Here is a 21,491-nt window from a genome sequence, read left to right as displayed (position 1 = left end):
AGGAAAAACTCCCTAGAATGGCCAAAACCTAGGAAGAAACCTAGAGAGGAACCAGGCTATGTGGGGTGGCCAGTCCTCTTCTGGCTGTGCCGGGTGGAGATTATAACAGAACATGGCCAAGATGTTCAAATGTTCATAAATGACCAGCATGGTCGAATAATAATAAGGCAGAACAGTTGAAACTGGAGCAGCAGCACGGTCAGGTGGACTGGGGACAGCAAGGAGTCATCATGTCAGGTAGTCCTGGGGCATGGTCCTAGGGCTCAGGTCCTCCGAGAGAGAGAAAGAAAGAGAGAAGGAGAGAATTAGAGAACGCACACTTAGATTCACACAGGACACTGAATAGGACAGGAGAAGTACTCCAGATATAACAAACTGACCCTAGCCCCCCCGACACATAAACTTCTGCAGCATAAATACTGGAGGCTGAGACAGGAGGGGTCAGGAGACACTGTGGCCCCATCCGAGGACACCACGGCACAACCGGCACAACCGGGGGGGGGGCAACCCAGACAGGATGACCACATCAGTGCATTAATGCAACCGCTGTGTCAGATTTCAAAAAAGCTTTACGGCAAAAGCACACCATGCGATAATCTGAGTCCAGTGCTCAGCCACCATACAGATTAGAGGTCGACTGATTAATCGGAATGGCCGATTTAATTAGGGCCGATTTCAAGTTTTCACAACAATCGGAATTCGGTATTTTTTGACACCGATTTTGCCGATTCTTTATATAAAAAAATGTACACCTTTTATTTAATCTTTATTTAACTAGGCAAGTCAGTTAAGAACACATTCTTATTTTCAATGACGGCCTAGGAACAGTGGGTTAACTGCCTCGTTCAGGAGCAGAACTACAGATTTTCACCTTGTCAGCTCGGGGGATCCAATCTTGCAAACTTACAGTTAACTAGTCCAACGCTTTAACAACCTGCCTCTCTCTCGTTGCACTCCACAAGGAGACTGCCTGTTACACGAATGCAGTAAGCCAAGGTAAGTTGCTAGCTAGCATTAAACTTATAAAAAACAATCAATCATAATCACTAGTTAACTACACATGGTTGATGAGATTGCTAGATATTATCTAGCGTGTCCTGCGTTGCATATAATTTGACTGAGCATGCAAGTATCTAAGTATCTGACTGAGCGGTGGTATGCAGAAGCAGGCGCGTAAACATTCATTCAAACAGCACTTTCTTTGCGTATTGCCAGCAGCGCTTCGTTGTGCGTCAAGCATTGTGCTGTTTATGACTTAAAGCCTATCAACTCCCGAGATGAGGCTGGTGTAACCGAAGTGAAATGGCTAGCTAGTTAGCGCGCGCTAATAGTGTTTCAAACTCTCTCTGAGCCTGTGGTCGTTTCCCTTGCTCTGCATGGGTAACGCTGCTTCGAGGGTTGCTGTTGTCGTTGTGTTCCTGGTTCGAGCCCAGGGAGGAGCGAGGAGAGGAACGGAAGCTATACTGTTACACTTGCAAAATTAAAGTGCTTTTAAGAACATCCAATAGTCAAAGGTTAATGAAATACAAATGGTATAGAGGGAAATAGTCCTATTCCAATAATAACTACAACTTAAAACTTTCTTACCTGGGAATATTGAAGACTCATGTTAAAAGGAACCGCCAGCTTTCATATGTTCTCATGTTCTGAGCAAGGAACTGAAACGTTAGCTTTCTTACATAGCACATATTGCACTTTTACTTTCTTCTCCAACACTTTGTTTTTGCATTATTTAAACCAAATTGAACGTGTTTCATTATTTGAGGCTAAATATAATTTATTGATGTATTATATTAAGTTAAAATAAGTGTTCGTTCAGTATTGTTGTAATTGTCATTATTACAAAAATAAAAATTGGCCGTTTAATCGGTATCGCCTTTTTAGGTCCTCCAGTAATCAGTATCGTTATCGGCGTTGAAAAATCACAATCGGTCGACCTCTAATACAGATAACCACCATGTTGTGGAGTCAACAAGTCAGAAATAGCATTATAAATATTCACTTACCTTTGAGGATCTTCATCAGAATGCACTCCCAGGAATCCCAGTTCCACAATAAAGGTTTGTTTTGTTTGATAAAGTCCATAATTTATGTCCAAATACCTCCTTTTTGTTCGCGCGTTTAATCCAAAGGCGCAAGCATTTAGTCCAGACGAAAAGTTAAAAAGTAAAAACATGTCGAATGATGTATAGAATCAATCTTTAGGATGTTTTTATCATAAATCTTCAATAATCTTTCAACCGGACAATTCCTTTGTCTTTAGAAATGAAAAGGAACAGAGCTCGTGCTCACGGCCGCAGGAGTCACTAAACTCAAGGCTTTCAGCCAGACCCGTGATTCAAACAGCTCTTATTCGCTCCCCCTTCACAGTAGAAGCCTGAAACAAGGTTCTAAAGACTGTTGAAATCTAGTGGAAGCCTTAGGAAGTGCAATATGACCAAATTTACACTGTATATTGGATAGGCAACTTTTTAAAAACTACAAACCTCAGATTTCCCATGTCCTGGTTGGATTTTTCTCAGGTTATCGCCTGCCATATGAGCTTTGTTATACTCACAGACATCAAATGTTTTCTATCCAAATCTACTAATAATATGCATATCTTAGCTTCTGGGCCTGAGTAGCAGGCAGTTTACTTTGGGCACACTTTTCATCCTGACGTGAAAATAGCGCCCCCAAGCCATTAGAAGTTAATAAACTCGCTCATCGAATCAGCGTATACATCAATGTTGTTGTCTGAGGCTATCCGGAACATATCCCTGTCCACGTGATCGAAGCAATCTTGAAGCGTGGAATCAGATTGGTCGGACCAGCGTTGAAGAGACCTGAGCACGGGTGTTTCCTGTTTTAGTTTGTCTATAGCCTGGGAGCAACGAAATTGAGTCATGGTCAGATTTGCCGAAAGGTGGGCGAGGGAGGGCTTTGTATGCGTCGCAGAAGTTAGTAGCAATGATCCAGAATGCTGCCAGCCCCGGCCGCGCATTCGATATGCTGATAAAATTTAGGGAGCCTTGTTTTCAGATTAGCTTTGTTAAAATCCCCAGCTACTTTAAATGCAGCTTCAGGATATGTGGTTTCCAGTTTATATAGAGTCCAATGGAGTTCTTTCAGGGCCGTCGAGGTGTCTGCTTAGGGGGATAGACACGGCTGTGATTATAATCGAAGAAAATTATCTTGGTAGATAATGCGGTCGGCACTTGGTTGTTAAGGAATTCTAGTTCAGGTGAACAAAAGGACTTGAGTTCCTGTATGTTGTTATGATCACACCACGACTCGTTAATCATAAGGCATACACCCCCGCCCTTCTTCTTACCAGAGAGATGTTTGTTTCTGTCGGCACGATGCCTGATGAAACCAGATGGCTTTACCGACTCCCGTGTTAGCCATGTTTCCGTGAAACAGAGAATGTTATGATCTCTGATGTCTCTGGAAGGCAACCCTTGCTCGAATTTCATCTACCTTGTTGTCAAGAGACTGGACATTGGCGAGTAGCATAGTCAGGAGCGGTGAGCGATGTGCCCGTCTACGGAGTCGGACCAGAAGACCGCTCCGTCTGCCCTTTCTGCGGCGCTGTTGTTTTGGGTGACCTACTGGGATCCGATCCATTGTCCTGGGTGGTGGTCAAAATAGAGGATCCGCTTCGGGAAAGTCGTATTCCTCGTCGTAATGTTGGTAAGTTGACGTTGCTCTTATATCCAATAGTTCTTCCCAGCTGTATGTAATAAGACTTAAGATTTCCTGGGGTAACAGTGTAAGAAATAATACATAAAAAAAATACTGCAGTTTCCTAAGAACGTGAAGCGAGGTGACTATCTCTGTCGGCGCCATCATGGAATCCACTCAGTTGCCTGAAATGTATCAATACATAAAAGCCTGCACGCTATTGCACCAGTGCCCACACAGTGTCCAGTGTCTCATTGTATTGAGGTGGTGTGACCTGTCCAGTGTCTCATTGTATTGAAGTGGCATGGCCTGTCCAGTCTCTCATTGTATTGAGGTGGCTTGGCCTGCCCAGTCTCTCATTGTATTGAGGTGGCTTGGCCTGTCCAGTGTCTCATTGTGTTGGGGTGGTGTGGCCTGTCCAGTGTCTCATTGTATTGGGGGTGGTGTAGCCTGTCCAATGTCTCGTTGTTTTTATTTTTTATTTATTTCACCTTTATTTAACCAGGAAGGCCAGTTGAGAACAAGTTGAGAAATGAGAAGTTCTCATTTACAATTGCGACCTGGTCAAGATAAAGCAAAGCAGTTCGACGCATACCACGACAGAGTTACACATGGAGTAAAACAAACATTGTAAATAATACAGTAGAAACAAGTCTATATACGATGTGAGCAAATGAGGTGAGATAAGGGAGGTAAAGGCAAAAAAAGGCCATGGTGGCAAAGTAAATACAATATAGCAAGTAAAACACTGGAATGGTAGATTTGCAGTGGAAGAATATGCAAAGTAGAAATAAAAATAATGGCGTGCAAAAGAGCAAAATAAATAAATAAAATAAATACAGTAGGGAAAGAGGTAGTTGTTTGGGCTAAATTATAGGTGGGCTATGTACAGGTGCAGTAATCTGTGAGCTGCTCTGACAGCTGGTGCTTAAAGCTAGTGAGGGAGATAAGTGTTTCCAGTTTCAGAGATTTTTGTAGTTCCTTCCAGTCATTGGCAGCAGGGAACTGGAAGGAGAGGCGGCCAAAGGAAGAATTGGTTTGGGGGTGACCAGAGAGATATACCTGTTGGAGCGCGTGCTACAGGTGGGTGATGCTATGGTGACCAGCGAGCTGAGATAAGGGGGGACTTTACCTAGCAGGGTCTTGTAGATGACATGGAGCCAGTGGGTTTGGCGACGAGTATGAAGCGAGGGCCAGCCAACGAGAGCGTACAGGTCGCAATGGTGGGTAGTATATGGGGCTTTGGTGACAAAACGGATGGCACTGTGATAGACTGCATCCAATTTGTTGAGTAGGGTATTGGAGGCTATTTTGTAAATGATATCGCCGAAGTCGAGGATTGATAGGATGGTCAGTTTTACAAGGGTATGTTTGGCAGCATGAGTGAAGGATGCTTTGTTGTGAAATAGGAAGCCAATTCTAGATTTAACTTTGGATTGGAGATGTTTGATGTGGGTCTGGAAGGAGAGTTTACAGTCTAACCAGACACCTAGGTATTTGTAGTTGTCTAAGTCAGAGCCGTCCAGAGTAGTGATGTTGGACAGGCGGGCAGGTGCAGGCAGTTGTATTGGGGGGGGTATGTCCAGTGTCTCATTGTGTTGGGGGTGGTGTGGCCTGTCCAGTGTCTCATTGTGTTGGGGGTGGTGTGGCCTGTCCAGTGTCTCATTGTGTTGGGGGTGGTGTGGTCTGTCCAGTGTCTCATTGTGTTGGGGGAGGTGTGGTCTGTCCAGTGTCTCATTGTGTTGGGGGTGGTGTGGCCTGTCCAGTGTCTCATTGTGTTGGGGGTGGTGTGGCCTGTCCAGTGTCTCATTGTATTGGGCTGGTGTGTCCTGTTTGTCCTTCAGGAAAAAGGAAACAGTCCACTGCATGTAGCAGCTAAGGCATGTCAGGTGTCACAAGCAGAGCTGCTGGCTGTGTATGGGGCGGATCCTGGTGCCCTAGACACAGGGGGTAAGACCCCTGTTGACTACGCAAGGTAAAGCAATCTCCATACTCTTTTGTTCTGCACTTGAGCGATCCATTACCGCTGATGGTGTGACAACTCTTTCCCAGAAACGGTTTATGAGGCTGCCTAGTACTTACATTTATTAGAAGAATAATGTAAATTATTACAGATCCTGAATAAACTGAAACTTTACCACCTTTGGGTTTTACTGTAAAGAGGTCTAAAAATACAGTGCTATGGTTGGCATTTACAGTAAACATACATTGACCTCACCGTCACTTATATTGATGTGGAAAAGACTCATGACCTTTTATTCATGTTCCAATCAGACAAGCAGGCCACCAGGAGCTGGCAGACAGACTGGTAGAGATCCAGTATGAACTCACAGACCGCCTGGCATTTTACCTCTGTGGGAGAAGGCCAGGTAAGAGTGGAGAAGACTCATTGACAGGGACATGGTGAATAATTGAACCCTGATATGGGCTGCAGGTAGCGTAGCGGTTAAGAGTGTTGGGCCAGTAACCAAATGGCCGCTGGTTTGAATTCCTGAGTTAACTAGGTGAAAACAATCTGATCTTTTCCCCTTGAGCAAGGCACTTAACCGTAATTCACTCTGGATAAGAGTAATCAGGGTTTCTCGGTCCTGGGGCACACCCTGGGTGCATGTTTTGATTTTTGCCCTATCACTACACAGCTGATTCAAATAATCAAAGCCTGTTGGGGGGGGGGGGCTCTGTGCTAAATTCTTAATGTAAATATCCGTTGTTTTAATCTGACTGTTTGTCTACTAGATCATAGGAATGGACAGCACTTCATAATCCCACAAATGGCTGACAGGTAAGAACTGAGCCCAACATGATGGCATGCTTATGGAGAATGGGAAAGGAATGCTGTTGAGACATGTTGGTGTTTCAGTGGCATTAGACAAAAACCTCTTCTCAATGTCCTGATAAGCCAGCTGTGTGTATCCATCCTATGGTTTAGTAACTGAAGTTAAAACATAATGCATGTATCAAACCATCCTTGTTTATCTCTTTCCTGCCATATCTTGATGGAAAAGAAATGTGTAAGTATGTCAACTGTTGTCTATAGTTATATCTTGAATGAACTATATAAACTGATATCCAACTGGCCTCACAACCGCAGTATGCGTGTAACCATGCCAGCCCAGGACCACCTTCACCTGCGGGATTGTCTGAGGGGGGAAGGGTGCATCTCTTTCTGTAATAAAAGCCCTTTGGTGGGGAAAAACACATTCTGATTGGCTGGGCCTGACTCCCTAGTGTGTGTGTGTGTGTGTGTGTGTCAAAAGTACCAGTCAAAAGTTTGGACACCTACTCATTCCAGGGTTTTTCTTTTTATTATTTTCTACATTTGTAGAATAATAGTGAAAACATAACTATGAAATAACACGTGTAGTAACCAAAAGGTGTTAAACAAATCCAAATATATTTGAGATTCTCTTTGTCACCCTTTGCCTAAACCGTTTTGCACACTCTTGGCATTATCTCAACCAGCTTCATGAGGTACTACCTGGAATGCATTTCAATGAACATATGTACCTTGTTAATTTGCGGAATGTCTTTCCTCAATGTATTTGAGCCAATCAGTTGTGTTGTGACAAGGTAGGGGTGGTATACAGCAGATAGCCCTATTTGATAAAAAATAAAATAAAAAGTCCATATTATGGCAAGAACATCTCATATAAGCAGAGAAACTACAGTCCATCATTACTTTAAGACATGAAGGTCAAGTCACTCCGGAATATTTCAAGAACTTTGAAAGTACCTTCAAGTGCAGTCACAAAAACCATCGAGCGCTATGATGAAACTGGTTCTCACGAGGACCTCCAAAGGAAAGGAAGACCCAGAGTTACCTCTGCAGCAGAGGATAAGTTCATTAGAGTTACCAGCCTCAGAAATGGGCAATTAACTGCACCTCAGATTGCAGCCCAAATAAAACCACGGAGTTCAAGTAACAGACTCATCTCAACATCAACTGTTCAGAGGAGACTGCATGAATCAGGCCTTCATGGTAAAATTGCTGCAAAGAAACCACTACTAAATGACACCAATAAGAAGAAGAGACTTGCTTGGGCCAAGAAACAGGAGCAATGGACATTAGACCGGGGGAAATCTGTCATTTGGTCTGATGAGTCCAAATTTTAGATTTTTGGTTCCAACCGCTATGTCTTTGTGAGATGCAGAGTAGGGGAACGAATGCTCTCCGCATGTGTGGTTCCCACCGTGAAGCATGGAGGAGGTGGTGTGGGGGTGCATTGCTGATGACCCTGTCTGTGATTTATTTAGAATTCAAGGCACACTTAACCAGCATGGCTACCACAGCATTCTGCAGTGATACGCCATCCCATCAGGTTTGCATTTAGTGGGACTATCATTTGTTTTTCAAGAGGGCAATGACCCAACACACCTCCAGGCCGTGTAAGGGCTATTTAACCAAGAATGAGAGTGATGGAAAAGTGCTCAGCATATGTGGTAACTCCTTCAAGCATTCCAGGTGACTACCTCATGAAGCTGGTTGAGAGAATGCCAAGAGTGTGCAAAGCTGTCATCAAGGCAAAGTGTGGCTACTTTGAAGAATGTAAAATATGAAATATATTTATTTTAGTAAAAAGAAAGAATGTTGAATGAGGTGTGTCCAAACCTTTGACTGGGGTTGTATGTAATTGTGATTTCTTATTTTTTATATATAAATTAGCCATTTCTAAAAACCTGTTTTTGCTTTGTCATTATGGGATATTGTGTGTAGATTGATGAGGGGAAAACACTATTTAATTCTAGAATAAAGCTGTAACCTAACAAAATGTAGTTAGTCACTGTATATATTTTATTTTTATGTCTACAGCAGTCTGGATTTGTCAGAATTTGCAAAAGCTGCAAAAAAAAAACTCCAGTCTGTGAGTGACCGTATATATTTTTTCCAAACATGGTTTTATTATGGTCCTTTTCGACATACCAGTGATGTGATTTTACTGTGGCTTGTGATTTCAGCTCACTAACCATCAGTTTGAAGAGCTTGCCATGGACGTTTATGATGAAGTGGACAGAAGAGAAACTGATGCAGGTTGAACTGACATTTGACATGTTTGTAGTGTTTGATAAAGGTATCATTAGGTGTTTTAGTAGATTATTAGTGTGATTTTAACAAAATAAATAATTTTTATTTCTGTTCTGTCTTTGCTGTATCAGTGTGGCTCGTGACTCAGAACCACAGCACTCTGGTAACAGATACAACTTTGGTGCCTTTCCTCCCTGTCAACCCCGAATACTCATCCACCAGGAACCAGGCAAGTCACCTAAAAATGTCTTTCAACATTATATCAAATTTGGTTGGTCTCTTTCCCAAGCCTTTAGGTAAATGTTATGCATTTGATTGAAGAGCCTACACTTTCAGCACTGCTGCTTCATAATATTGTCTTGTTGTCATTTGTTTTGCAGGGCAGACAGAAGCTAGCAAGGTTCAATGCACATGAATTTGCAACACTCGTCATTGATATTTTAACTGATGCCAAACGTCGGCAACGGGGGAACTCCTGTGAAAGTCCCAGAGGTATAGTACAGTACTCTGAAGCTACATTTATTCAAATGGGCTATTTCTGATTTGATCCAGCACCTGATTAGAACAAAGCTCATTACTGTACCCACTAGAGCATGGTTGTTCCGTGGTCCACTCACCTGACTGTTGCTCTCTCTCCTCAGAGGACATAGAGCTCATCCTGAAGGGAATCGGCAGCCGTCATGGGAGTGATAACCAGGATAATGAAGACCAACCAGATTATGACAGTGTGGCGTCAGATGAAGATCCAGAGCGGGAACCCGCCTCTGGGAAGAATGGGAAAGATGACAGGACCAAGGTATCACCATATTTGTAGTTTTTTAATCTAGTTTTTCATTACCATTCACAATGGATCGGCATAGCCATTCAACTCTCCGTTCCATCCTGCTTCCCCATGCTTCAGAGCTCGGAGTCGTCTGACCTGTCTGATGGACCCATCACAGTACAGGAGTTCATGGAGGTGAAGAGCGCCCTCACAGCCTCCGAGGCCAAGATACAGCAGCTGCTCAAGGTCAACTGTCACCTGAGTGAGGAGATCCGGATGATGCAGAGCAAGGTATGTTTATGACTTGAGCATTATAACAACTAACTGTTCCCACAGTAAGTCTGGAATGAGTTGGTGTCCAAACTTTTGGCTGGTACTTATATATATAATTTGCGATTGCTCGACTAAAAAAATCTTGGTCGACGAACAGCCGATCAACCAACCACTTGACCAATCTACTAAATGGAGTCGGTACTAACTTCCACTGTGTTTTCACTTTTCTGTTAATTGCCCTGATCTGGTCATGAAGGACACCCCCAGACTATTGTTCTCAACTTCTCATGAGAAAACAACAAACCAGCTGCTTCCTTGAATGAGCTAAATGTTCACGTCATGTATGGATTACAATCTGAATTTGTTCCCACCCAAGCACATCCAGTTCCAAAATGCTGTAAAACAGGTTACAACACTGGAGTGATAACTGATCAGATGAACATGTGCAGGTAGAGATACTGGTGTGCAAAAGAGCAGAAAAGTAAATAAAATAAAAACAGTATGGGGATGAGGTAGGTAAAGTGGGTGGGCTATATACCGATGGACTATGTACAGCTGCAGCGATCAGTTAGCTGCTCACATAGCAGATGTTTAAAGTTGAGGGAGATAAGTCTCCAACTTCAGAGATTTTTGCAATTCGTTCCAGTCGCAGGCAGCAGAGAACTGGAAGGAAAGGCGGCCAAATTAGGTTTTGGCTTTAGGGATGATCAGTGAGATACACCTGCTGGAGCGCGTGCTACGGGTGGGTGTTGCCATCGTGACCAGTGAACTGAGATAAGGCGGAGCTTTACCTAGCATAGACTTGTAGATGACCTGGAGCTAGTGGGTCTGGCGACAAACATGTAGCGAGGGCCAGCCGACTAGAGCATACAGGTCGCAGTGGTGGGTGGTATAAGGTGCTTTAGTAACAAAACGGATGATAAACTGCATCCAGTTTGCTGAGTAGAGTATTGGAAGCTATTTTGTAGATGAGATCGGCGAAGTCGAGGATTGGTAGGATAGTCAATTTTACTAGGGTATGTTTGGAAGGAGGCTTTGTTGCGAAATAGAAAGCCGACTCTAGATTTGATTTTGGATTGGAGATGTTTGATATGAGTCTGGAAGGAGAGTTTGCAGTCTAGCCAGACACCTAGGTACTTATAGATGTCCACATATTCTAGGTCAGAACCATCCAGGGTGGTGATGCAAGTCGGGCGTGCGGGTGCAGGCAGCGAACGGTTGAAAAGCATGCATTTGGTTTTACTAGCGTTTAAGAGCAGTTGGAAGCCACGGAAGGAGTGTTGTATGGCATTGAAGCTCGTTTGGAGGTTAGATAGCATAGTGTCCAAGGAAGGGTCAGAAGTATATAGAATGGTGTTGTCTGCGTAGAGGTGGATCAGGGACTCGCCCGCAGCAAGAGCAACATCATTGATATATACAGAGAATAGAGTTGGCCCAAGAATTGAACCCTGTGGTACCCCCATAGAGACTGCCAGAGGACCGGACAACATGCCCTCCGATTTGACACACTGAACTCTGTCTGCAAAGTAGTTGGTGAACCAGGCAAGGCAATCATTAGAAAAACCGTGGCTACTGAGTTTGCCGATGAATATGGTGATTGACAGAGTCGAAAGCCTTGGCCAGGTTGATGAAGACGGCTGCACAGTACTGTCTTTTATCGATGGCGGTTATGATATCGTTTAGTACCTTGAGCGTGGCTGAGGTGCACCCGTGACCGGCTCGGAAACCGGATTGCACAGCGGAGAAGGTACGGTGGGATTCGAGATGGTCAGTGATCTGTTTGTTGACTTGGCTTTCAAAGACCTTAGATAGGCAGGGCAGGATGGATATAGGTCTGTAACAGTTTGGGTCCAGGGTGTCTCCCCCTTTGAAGAGGGGGGTGACCGTGGCAGCTTTCCAATCCTTGGGGATCTCAGATGATACGAAGGAGAGGTTGAACAGGCTGGTATAGGGGTTGCGACAATGGCGGCGGACAGTTTCAGAAATAGAGGGTCCAGATTGTCAAGCCCAGCTGATTTGTATGGGTCCAGGTTTTGCAGCTCTTTCAGAACATCTGCTATCTGGATTTGGGTAAAGGAGAAGCTGGGGAGGCTTGGGCGAGTAGCTGCGGGGGGGGGGGGGGGGGGGGGGGGGAGCTGTTGGCCGAGGTTGGAGTAGCCAGGAGGAAGGCATGGCCAGCCGTTGAGAAATGCTTGTTGAAGTTTTCGATTATCACGGATTTATCGGTTGTGACTGTGTTACCTAGCCTCAGTGCAGTGGGCAGCTGGGAGGAGGTGCTCTTGTTCTCCATGGACTTAACAGTGTCCCAGAACTTTTTGGAGTTGGAGCTAAAGGATGCAAATTTCTGCTTGAAAAAGCTGGCCTTTGCTTTCCTGACTGACTGTGTATTGGTTCCTGACTTCCCTGAACAGTTTCATATCGCGGGGACTATTCGATGCTATTGCAGTCCACCACAGGATGTTTTTGTGCTGGTCGAGGGCAGTCAGGTCTGGAGTGAACCAAGGGCTATATCTGTTCTTAGTTCTGCATTTTTTGAACGGCGCATGCTTGTCTAAGATGGTGAAGAAGTTACTTTTAAAGATTGACCAGGCAACGTCAACTGACGGGATGAGGTCAATATCCTTCCAGGATACCCGGGCCAGGTCGATTAGAAAGGCCTGCTCGCAAAAGTGTTTTATGGAGCGTTTGACAGTGACGAGGAGTGGTCGTTTGACCGCGGACCTGTAGCAGATACAGTGCCTTGCGAAAGTATTCGGCCCCCTTGAACTTAGCGACCTTTTGCCACATTTCAGGCTTCAAACATAAAGATATAAAACTGTATTTTTTTGTGAAGAATCAACAACAAGTGGGACACAATCATGAAGTGGAACGACATTTATTGGATATTTCAAACTTTTTTAACAAATCAAAAACTGAAAAATTGGGCGTGCAAAATTATTCAGCCCCCTTAAGTTAATACTTTGTAGCGCCACCTTTTGCTGCGATTACAGCTGTAAGTCGCTTGGGGAATGTCTCTATCAGTTTTGCACATCGAAAGACTGACATTTTTTCCCATTCCTCCTTGCAAAACAGCTCGAGCTCAGTGAGGTTGGATGGAGAGCATTTGTGAACAGCAGTTTTCAGTTCTTTCCACAGATTCTCGATTGGATTCAGGTCTGGACTTTGACTTGGCCATTCTAACACCTGGATATGTTTATTTTTGAACCATTCCATTGTAGATTTTGCTTTATGTTTTGGATCATTGTCTTGTTGGAAGACAAATCTCCATCCCAGTCTCAGGTCTTTTGCAGACTCCATCAGGTTTTCTTCCAGAATGGTCCTGTATTTGGCTCCATCCATCTTCCCATCAATTTTAACCATCTTCCCTGTCCCTGCTGAAGAAAAGAAGGCCCAAACCATGATGCTGCCACCACCATGTTTGACAGTGGGGATGGTGTGTTCACCTGTGTTGCTTTTACGCCAAACATAACGTTTTGCATTGTTGCCAAAAAGTTCAATTTTGGTTTCATCTGACCAGAGCACCTTCTTCCACATGTTTGGTGTGTCTCCCAGGTGGCTTGTGGCAAACTTTAAACAACACTTTTTATGGATATCTTTAAGAAATGGCTTTCTTCTTGCCACTCTTCCATAAAGGCCAGATTTGTGCAATATACGACTGATTGTTGTCCTATGGACAGAGTCTCCCACCTCAGCTGTAGATCTCTGCAGTTCATCCAGAGTGATCATGGGCCTCTTGGCTGCATCTCTGATCAGTCTTCTCCTTGTATGAGCTGAAAGTTTAGAGGGACGGCCAGGTCTTGGTAGATTTGCAGTGGTCTGATACTCCTTCCATTTCAATATTATCGCTTGCACAGTGCTCCTTGGGATGTTTAAAGCTTGGGAAATCTTGTTGTATCCAAATCCGGCTTTAAACTTCTTCACAACAGTATCTCGGACCTGCCTGGTGTGTTCCTTGTTCTTCATGATGCTCTCTGCGCTTTTAACGGACCTTTGAGACTATCACAGTGCAGGTGCATTTTTACGGAGACTTGATTACACACAGGTGGATTGTATTTATCATCATTAGTCATTTAGGTCAACATTGGATCATTCAGAGATCCTCATTGAACTTCTGGAGAGAGTTTGCGGCACTAAAAGTAAAGGGGCTGAATAATTTTGCACGCCCAATTTTTCAGTTTTTGATTTGTTAAAAAAGTTTTAAATATCCAATAAATGTCGTTCCACTTCATGATTGTGTCCCACTTGTTGTTGATTCTTCACAAAAAAATACAGTTTTATATCTTTATGTTTGAAGCCTGAAATGTGGCAAAAGGTCGCAAAGTTCAAGGGTGCCGAATACTTTCGCAAGGCACTGTACAGGCAATGAGGCAGTGATTGCTGAGATCCTGATTGAAGACAGCAGAGGTGTATTTGGAGGGCAAGTTGGTCAGGATAATGTCTATTAGGATGCCCATGTTTACAGATTTAGGGTTGTACCTGGTGGGTTCCTTGATGAATTGTGTGAGATTGAGGGCATCTAGCTTAGATTGTAGGACTGCCGGGGTGTTAAGCATATCCCAGTTTAGGTCACCTAACAGAACAAACTCTGAAGCTAAATGGGGGGCGATCAATGCACAGATGGTGTTCAGGGCACAGCTGGGAGCTGAGGGGGTTCGGTAGCAGGCGGCAACAGTGTGAGACTTATTTCTGGAGAGATTAATTTTTAAAATTAGGAGTTCGAACTGTTTGGGCATAGACCTGGAAAGTATGACAGTACTTTGCAGGCTATCTCTCCAGTAGATTGCAACTCCTCCCCCTTTGGCAGTTCTATCTTGACGGAAAGTGTTATAGTTGGGTATGGAAATCTCAGAATTTTTGGTGGCCTTCCTAAGCCAGGATTCAGACACGGCAAGGACATCAGGGTTGGCAGAGTGTGCTAAAGCAGTGAGTAAAACAAACTTAGGGAGGAGGCTTCTGATGTTGACATGCATGAAACGAAGGCTTTTTCGATCACAGAAGTCAACAAATGAGGGTGCCTGGGGACATGCAGGGCCTGGGTTTACCTCCACATCACCCGGGGAACAGAGTAGGGTGAGGGCGCGGCTAAAGGCTATCAAAACTGGTCGCCTAGAGCGTTGGGGACAAGGAATAAAAGGAGCAGATTTATGGGCGTGGTAGAATATATTCAGGGCATAATGTGTAGACAGGGGTATGGTGGGGTGCGGGTACAGTGGAGGTAAGCCCAGGCACTGGGTGATGATAAGAGATATCTCTGGACATGCTGGTTATAATGGGTGAGGTCACCGCATGTGTGGGAGGTGGGACAAAGGAGGTATGAGGAGTGGAACTAGGGGCTCCATTGTAAACTAAAACAATGCTAACTAACCTGAACAACCGTATACAAGGCATATTGATATTTGAGAGAGACATACAGCAAGGCATAAAGTAATCGCAGGTTTTGATTGGGAGAGCTAGCTAAAACAACAGGTGAGACAACAACAGCTAGTCAGCTAATACAACAGCAGGTAAAATGGCGATGACTAGGCAGAGAGGGTCGGATTAACTACACACAGAGCCTGAGTTTGCGGCTGGGGCCGACAGACTCTGGGGCCGACAACTCAAATAAACAGAATGGAGTACCGTGATTAATGGACAGTCCAGCAGGCATCAGCTATGTAGCCAAGTGATCATAGTGTCCAGGGGGCAGCAGTAGATGGAACAGGGAAGTCGCCACTACGCTAGCACGCGCCGTTTAAAGTTAGTAGCCCGGGGGTGGTCTGCTCAGACGGAGGCCGGTTGAAGGCACAGCAGATGGAGTATTCGTCGGCAGACCAGACGTGGTGGTGCGGCGGGGCGCCGTGTCGACAGATTCCAAACCAGATGGCGAAAGAGGTGTTGAATTTTGTTTGCTAGCCGGGAGATGTGCCTGGCTCACGGCTAACTGGTGCTAACTTCGTGGCAGTGGCGTTAGCCACTATAGCCAATCGGTAGCAGCGGTGATCCGGTGCCAAGGTCCAGAGTTTACAGCAAGGATCCGGTGGAGTATTGGGCTCTAGTTGTGTATGAGTGGGGTTCGGGTAAAGAGCTGAGTAGGCCGGGAGGTGGGCCTCAGGGATAGCTTCTGTACTGGGTGCCACGGAGGGTGCAAGCTAGCTGTTAGCTAGCAAGCTGTGAGCTAGCTAGCTGCAAGCTAGCTGTGAGGATCAGAAGTAGTGGCTCAGGGATTACGGCAGGAATCCGGCGTTGTTGTGGAGAGACAGTCCGATACTGGTAGATTGGCGAGTAATATCCAGGCTAAGAACAGGGCTGGCGTCTGTGCAGAAGGTAAAAGCCGCTAGCAGTGGCTAAAAATGACTAAATAGCTTGTAGCTAATTAGCTGGTTAGCTTCTGGAGGTTCTTGAATGTGTTCCAAAGTAAAAAATAATAGTTATTCCGTATCACATTGGGTGAGGCAGGTTACCGGACGGTATAATCAAATTAAAAATCGAAAAGAGAGAATTTTTTGGGGGGTGAAATATATACAAAAGTACACGAGAGGACGAACAAAACACGCCTACACTGCTACGCCATCTAGGAAATTTGTATGACGCCTGCCTGGTCCCATGGTGTTTATACTTGTGTACTATTGTTTGTACAGATGAACGTGGTACCTTCAGGCATTTGGAAATTACTCCCAATGATGAACCAGACTTGTGGAGGTCTACCATTTTTCTTTCTGAGGTCTTGGTTTATTTATTTTGATTTTCCCATCAAGCAAAGAGGCACTGAGTTTGAAGGCGGGCCTTGAGAAATACATCCACAGGAACACCTCCAATTCACTCAAATGATGTCAATTAGCCTATCAAAAGCTTCTAAAGCCATAACATAATCTTCTGGAATTTTCCATGCTGTTTAAAGGCACAGTCAACTTAGTGTATGTAAACTTCTAAGTGAAATAATCTGTCTGTAAACAATTGTTGGAAAAATGACTTGTCATGCACAAAGTAGATGTCCTAACCGACTTGCCAAAACTATAGGTTATTAACAAGAAAGTTGTGGAGAGGTTGAAAAACAAGTTTTAATGACTAAGTGTATGTGAACTTCCGATTTCAACTGTATATATACACACACTACCGTTCAAAAGTTTGGGGTCACAAATGTCCTAGTTTTTGAAAGAAAAGCAAATTTTTTGGTCCATTACAATAACATCAAATTGATCAGAAATACAGTGTAGACATTGTTAATGTTGTAAATGACTATTGTAGCTTGGAATGTCAGTTTTTTAAATGGAAAATCTACATAGGCCCATTATCAGCAACCACAATGGCACGTTGTGTTAGCTAATCCAAGTTTATAATTTTAAAAGGCTAATTGATCATTAGAAAACCCTTTTGCAATTATGTTAGCACAGCTGAAAACTGTTGTGCTGATTACAGGAGCAATAAAACTGGCCGCCTTTAGACTAGTTGAGTATCTTGAGCATCAGCATTTGTGGGTTTGATTACAGGCTCAAAATGGCCAGAAGCAAAGAACTTTCTTCTGAAACTCGTCAGTCTATTCTTGTTCTGAGAAATGAAGGCTGTTCCATGCGAGAAATTACCAAGAAACTGAAGATCTCTGCACAACGCTGTGTACTACTTCCTTCACAGAACAGCGCAAACTGGCTCTATCCAGAATAGCCCTTACGCAGCCTGGTGGTGTGTTTTGGGTCATTGTCCTGTTGAAAAGGATAGTGGTGGAGTGCTACATCAGATGACCTGGCCTCCACAATCACCCGACCTCAACCCAATTGAGATGGTTTGGGATGAGTTGGACCACAGTGAAGGAAAAGCAGCCAACAAATGCTCAGCATATGTGGGAACTCCTTCAAGACTGTTGGAAAAGCATTCCAGTTGAAGCTGGTTGAGAGAATGCCAAGCTTGTGTAAAGCTGTCAAGGCAAAGGGTGGCAACTTTGAAGAATGTAAAATATATTTTGATTTGTATAACGCTTTTTTGGTTACTACATGATTCCATGTGTGTTATTTAATAGTTGTGATGTCTTCACTATTATTCTACAATGTAGAAAATAGTAAAAAATTAAAAAAAAACCTTGAATGAGTAGGGTGTGTCAACTTTTAATATTTTTATTGAACCTTTTATTTAACTAGGCAAGTCAGTTAAGAACGTTCTCATTTACAATGACGGCGAAACCTTAACCTGGACGTCGCTGGGCCAATTGTGTGCCGCCCTATGGGCCTCCCAATCACGGCCGGTTGTGATACAGCCTGGAATCGAACCAGGGTCTGTAATGACGCCTCTAGCACTGAGATGCAGTGCCTTAGACGGTGCGCCACTCGAGAGCCCCCTGACTTTTGACTGGCACTGTATATATATTATGGCTCAAGAGACACCTGTCAGATTCACGCCTGTCTCAGTGGACTAATCCATTGTGGAGGCCGCGGGGATGGCTCACCAGTAGTACATTTACCATTTAATTCCCATCATTTCTAATCTACAATGTCTGTTTGATTACAGTATTTTTTTTAATGCATTCAATATTATTATTACAACAGTCTTTTACCGTTCTCATTGTCGGAGTGGACACTTTGTTTGCGGACTGCTCAAGCTAGGCTACACTTGTGTGGAACAAGTTTTGGTTAATTTCATTCCATTTACGTGTTGTCAAGTTATTAATTGTCTTTTGATTGTAGCGCTCTTGTCAATGTTGAGTAAGGGCACGCACCTGATTATGCATAGTTGTACGCATAGGCTACCTAACCTGCGCGCAAATGTAGGCCTATAAATGTGCCCATTTGCAGATCTGATTGTCTTAATAAGGCTAGCAGAACCCCTCGACAACATCCGCTGAAAAGGCTGAAATTCAAAAATATTTTTTGAAATATTTAACTTTCATACATTCACAAGGGTAAACACCAAATTAAAGCTTAACTTCTTGTTAATCTACCCATCGTGTCCCATTTCAAAAATGCTTTACAGCGAAATCTTATGATTGTTAGTTCAGAGCCTAGTCACAAAAGAACATACAGACATTTTTCAGCCAAAGAGAGGAGTCACAAAAAGCAGAAATAGAGATAAAATTAATCAGTAACCTTTGATGATCTTCATCAGATGGCACTCATAGGACTTCATGTTACACAATACATGTATGTTTTGTTCGATAATGTTCATATTTATATCCAAAAATCTCAGTTTACATTGGCGCATTATGTTCAGTAATGTTGTGCCTCGAAAACATCCGGCGAATTTGCAGAGAGCCACATCAATTTACAGGAATCTGTGTTATGCACAGAATTAAAGATATACTTCTCCTTAATGCAACCGCTGTGTCAGATTTCAAAAAAGCTTTATGAAAAAAGCACACCATGCAATAATCTGAGTACAGCGCTCAGACACAAAAACAAGCCATACAGATACCCGCCACGTTGTGGAGTCAACAGAAGTCAGAAATATAAATAAACATTCCCTTACCTTTGATCTTCATCAGAATGCACTCCCAGGAATCCCAGTTCCACAAAAAAAAAGTGTTTTGTTTGATAAAGTCCATTTATGTCCAAATAACTCCTTTTTGTTAGCTCGTTTAGTTCACAAATCCAATCTCACGAGGCGCGGGCAAGTCCAGGCGAAAGTTCAGACAAAGTCCAAAAAGTTATATTACAGTTCGTAGAAACATGTCAAATGATGTGTAGAATCAATCTTTAGCATGTTTTTAACATAAATCTTCAATAATGTTTCAACCGGACAATTCCTTTGTCTTTAGAAATGCAATGGAACGCAGGTCACTCTCACGGCCACACGCGTGACTGAGCTCATGGCCTTCTGCCAGACCTCTTAGTCAATCAGCTCTTATTCTCTCCCCCTTCACAGTAGAAACCTGAAACAAGGTTCTAAAGACTGTTGACATCTAGTGGAAGCCTTCGGAAGTGCAATATGACCCAATTTACACTGTATATTGGATAGGCAACTTTTTAAAAACTACAAACCTCAGATTTCCCACTGGTTGGATTTTTCTCAGGTTTTCACCTGCCATATGAGTTCTGTTATACTCAGACATAATTCAAACAGTTTTAGAAACTTCAGTGTTTTCTATCCAAATCGAATAACAATATGCATATCTTAGCTTCTGGGCCTGAGTAGCAGGCAGTTTACTCTGGGCACGCTTTTCATCCGAATGTGAAAATGCTGCCCCCTATCTTCTCTTAGTCATTTTTTCTTCACCTCAAACAGCAAGTAAATTAAGTCTATTTTTACATCCATTGAGAATGACAATAGTTACTCAACGTAGCCTATTTGAACAACGTTTCCAGGTCTCTTTCGAATAAACACTCGGTGTGAAAGGGGTAAAAAAATGTCATGCTCTGATCCCGTGGAAACGTCATAAAATAGGCCTAACTGATTACTTTATATCCGTTGCGCAAATAGCCTTCAGCTATGTCTGTCCGGCACTCATGGCGTGGGAAACTCTAAGGACCCAGTATATTTTATACAATGTTGCACGTGCTAGCTTCAGGCCAGACCCAAGTTAATAGTTCATACACTGTTTCAAGTTCCTTGCAGACAGGCCATGCTTAGCCAGTGTGCTTTTATAGGATATTTTAATCACGATATTTTCTACCTGCGGGCTGCTATGTTTTTATTTGTTGGCTTCATGGAGGGTATTTTTTACCTAGTTGGCAATACAAGTTCAAAATCAAATCAATTGTATTAGTCACATGCGCTGAATACAACAGGTGTAGTAGACCTTACAGTGAAATGCTTACTTACAAGCCCCTAACCAACAATGCAATTTAAAAAAATAAGGATAAGAAAAATAAATAAAAGTAACAAGTAATTAAAGAGCAGCAGTAAAATAACAATAGCGATCCTATATACAGGGGGGTACTGTGACTTTTTTCGAATTTTGATTAACCACAATGAATTTGAAATATGAAGACTTTATTACTGGCATGCAGATTGGTAGAAATGGGAATATGAATTGGCACTCCAAATGGACAACCTCTGGTGTAGCCTATTATCTCCCTCCAACTTCAGGAGCTTAATGGCAGAATCTGCGAAGGCCAGCAGCAGCTGGAGGATGGCCTGGCTCTCTTGAGTCATTTGTGTCTTAGTTATTTAATCACAGTGTGGTTAAAGCATTAGAAAAGCTCAGTAGCCTACATATAGTTGATTTTTATTAAAACACGTGGTGGGTGTGTCTTTATAAGGGAAAGGTTCAACCAATCGATTGGTCGAAAGAACAGAGGAATCTAGATCGACCAAGATTTTTTTCTAGTGGAAGTGCAGCTGTGCTTTCTGGCTGGCCAGGGTTCCCTTTTTCTACAGGGATGGGTTCCTTTTTTACAGTCTGGATGGAGAGATTTGTCTCCATCTAAACCTGCACTAATAGTATCACATCCTCCATGTTATGGTCACCCTAGGTTTCACCCATAGGCTGTTATTTAAGTTATTACACAGAAATAAAGCTGATGTTCTGAACTGTTGTCCCCTCCAGCTGAACTCCCTGCAGACTGAGAACTCAACCCTGCAATGGCAGGCCCCCAGGGGCTCGCAACACCCTCCGGACCCCTCTGGCCACCCCCCTGTCCACGGAGGCCGCCCCATGTCCATGTACGAGACAGGCTCGGGCATGAGGCAGTACCCCCACAGGGGTGACCCTCCTTGCCGTGCCGACGGCCTCACCATACAGCCCCTCCCTACAAACGTAAGTACAGAGACCACTCACACCACTCCCTCCTGGACTGTTCTAGGACAGTCAAAGTGGACTGGTGCTGTCAGCAGTTTTGGTCTGCGGTAATTCAGTTTTTGTTTGTG

General features: G+C 43.6%; 1 protein-coding gene across 1 annotated transcript in view; it reads left to right on the top strand.

Moving 5' to 3' along the window:
* The window catches only part of LOC110537162 (ARF GTPase-activating protein GIT2), a 30,811-nt gene that overhangs the window by 4,593 nt on the left and 4,727 nt on the right, over positions 1-21,491 (top strand). Inside the window, 10 exon segments of the mRNA XM_090191978.1 lie at positions 5,508-5,638; positions 5,938-6,032; positions 6,400-6,445; positions 8,474-8,525; positions 8,620-8,692; positions 8,818-8,915; positions 9,067-9,178; positions 9,328-9,482; positions 9,588-9,740; positions 21,172-21,381. Coding sequence (XP_090048104.1) covers positions 5,508-5,638; positions 5,938-6,032; positions 6,400-6,445; positions 8,474-8,525; positions 8,620-8,692; positions 8,818-8,915; positions 9,067-9,178; positions 9,328-9,482; positions 9,588-9,740; positions 21,172-21,381 — 1,125 coding nt within the window.

Source organism: Oncorhynchus mykiss, chromosome 12, assembly GCF_057628025.1.
Source record: "Oncorhynchus mykiss isolate SJ-2025 chromosome 12, ASM5762802v1, whole genome shotgun sequence".
Lineage (NCBI taxonomy): Eukaryota > Metazoa > Chordata > Actinopteri > Salmoniformes > Salmonidae > Oncorhynchus > Oncorhynchus mykiss.
Note: the sequence above shows the minus strand (reverse complement) of the source record. Positions and strands in the feature narration are given on the sequence as shown.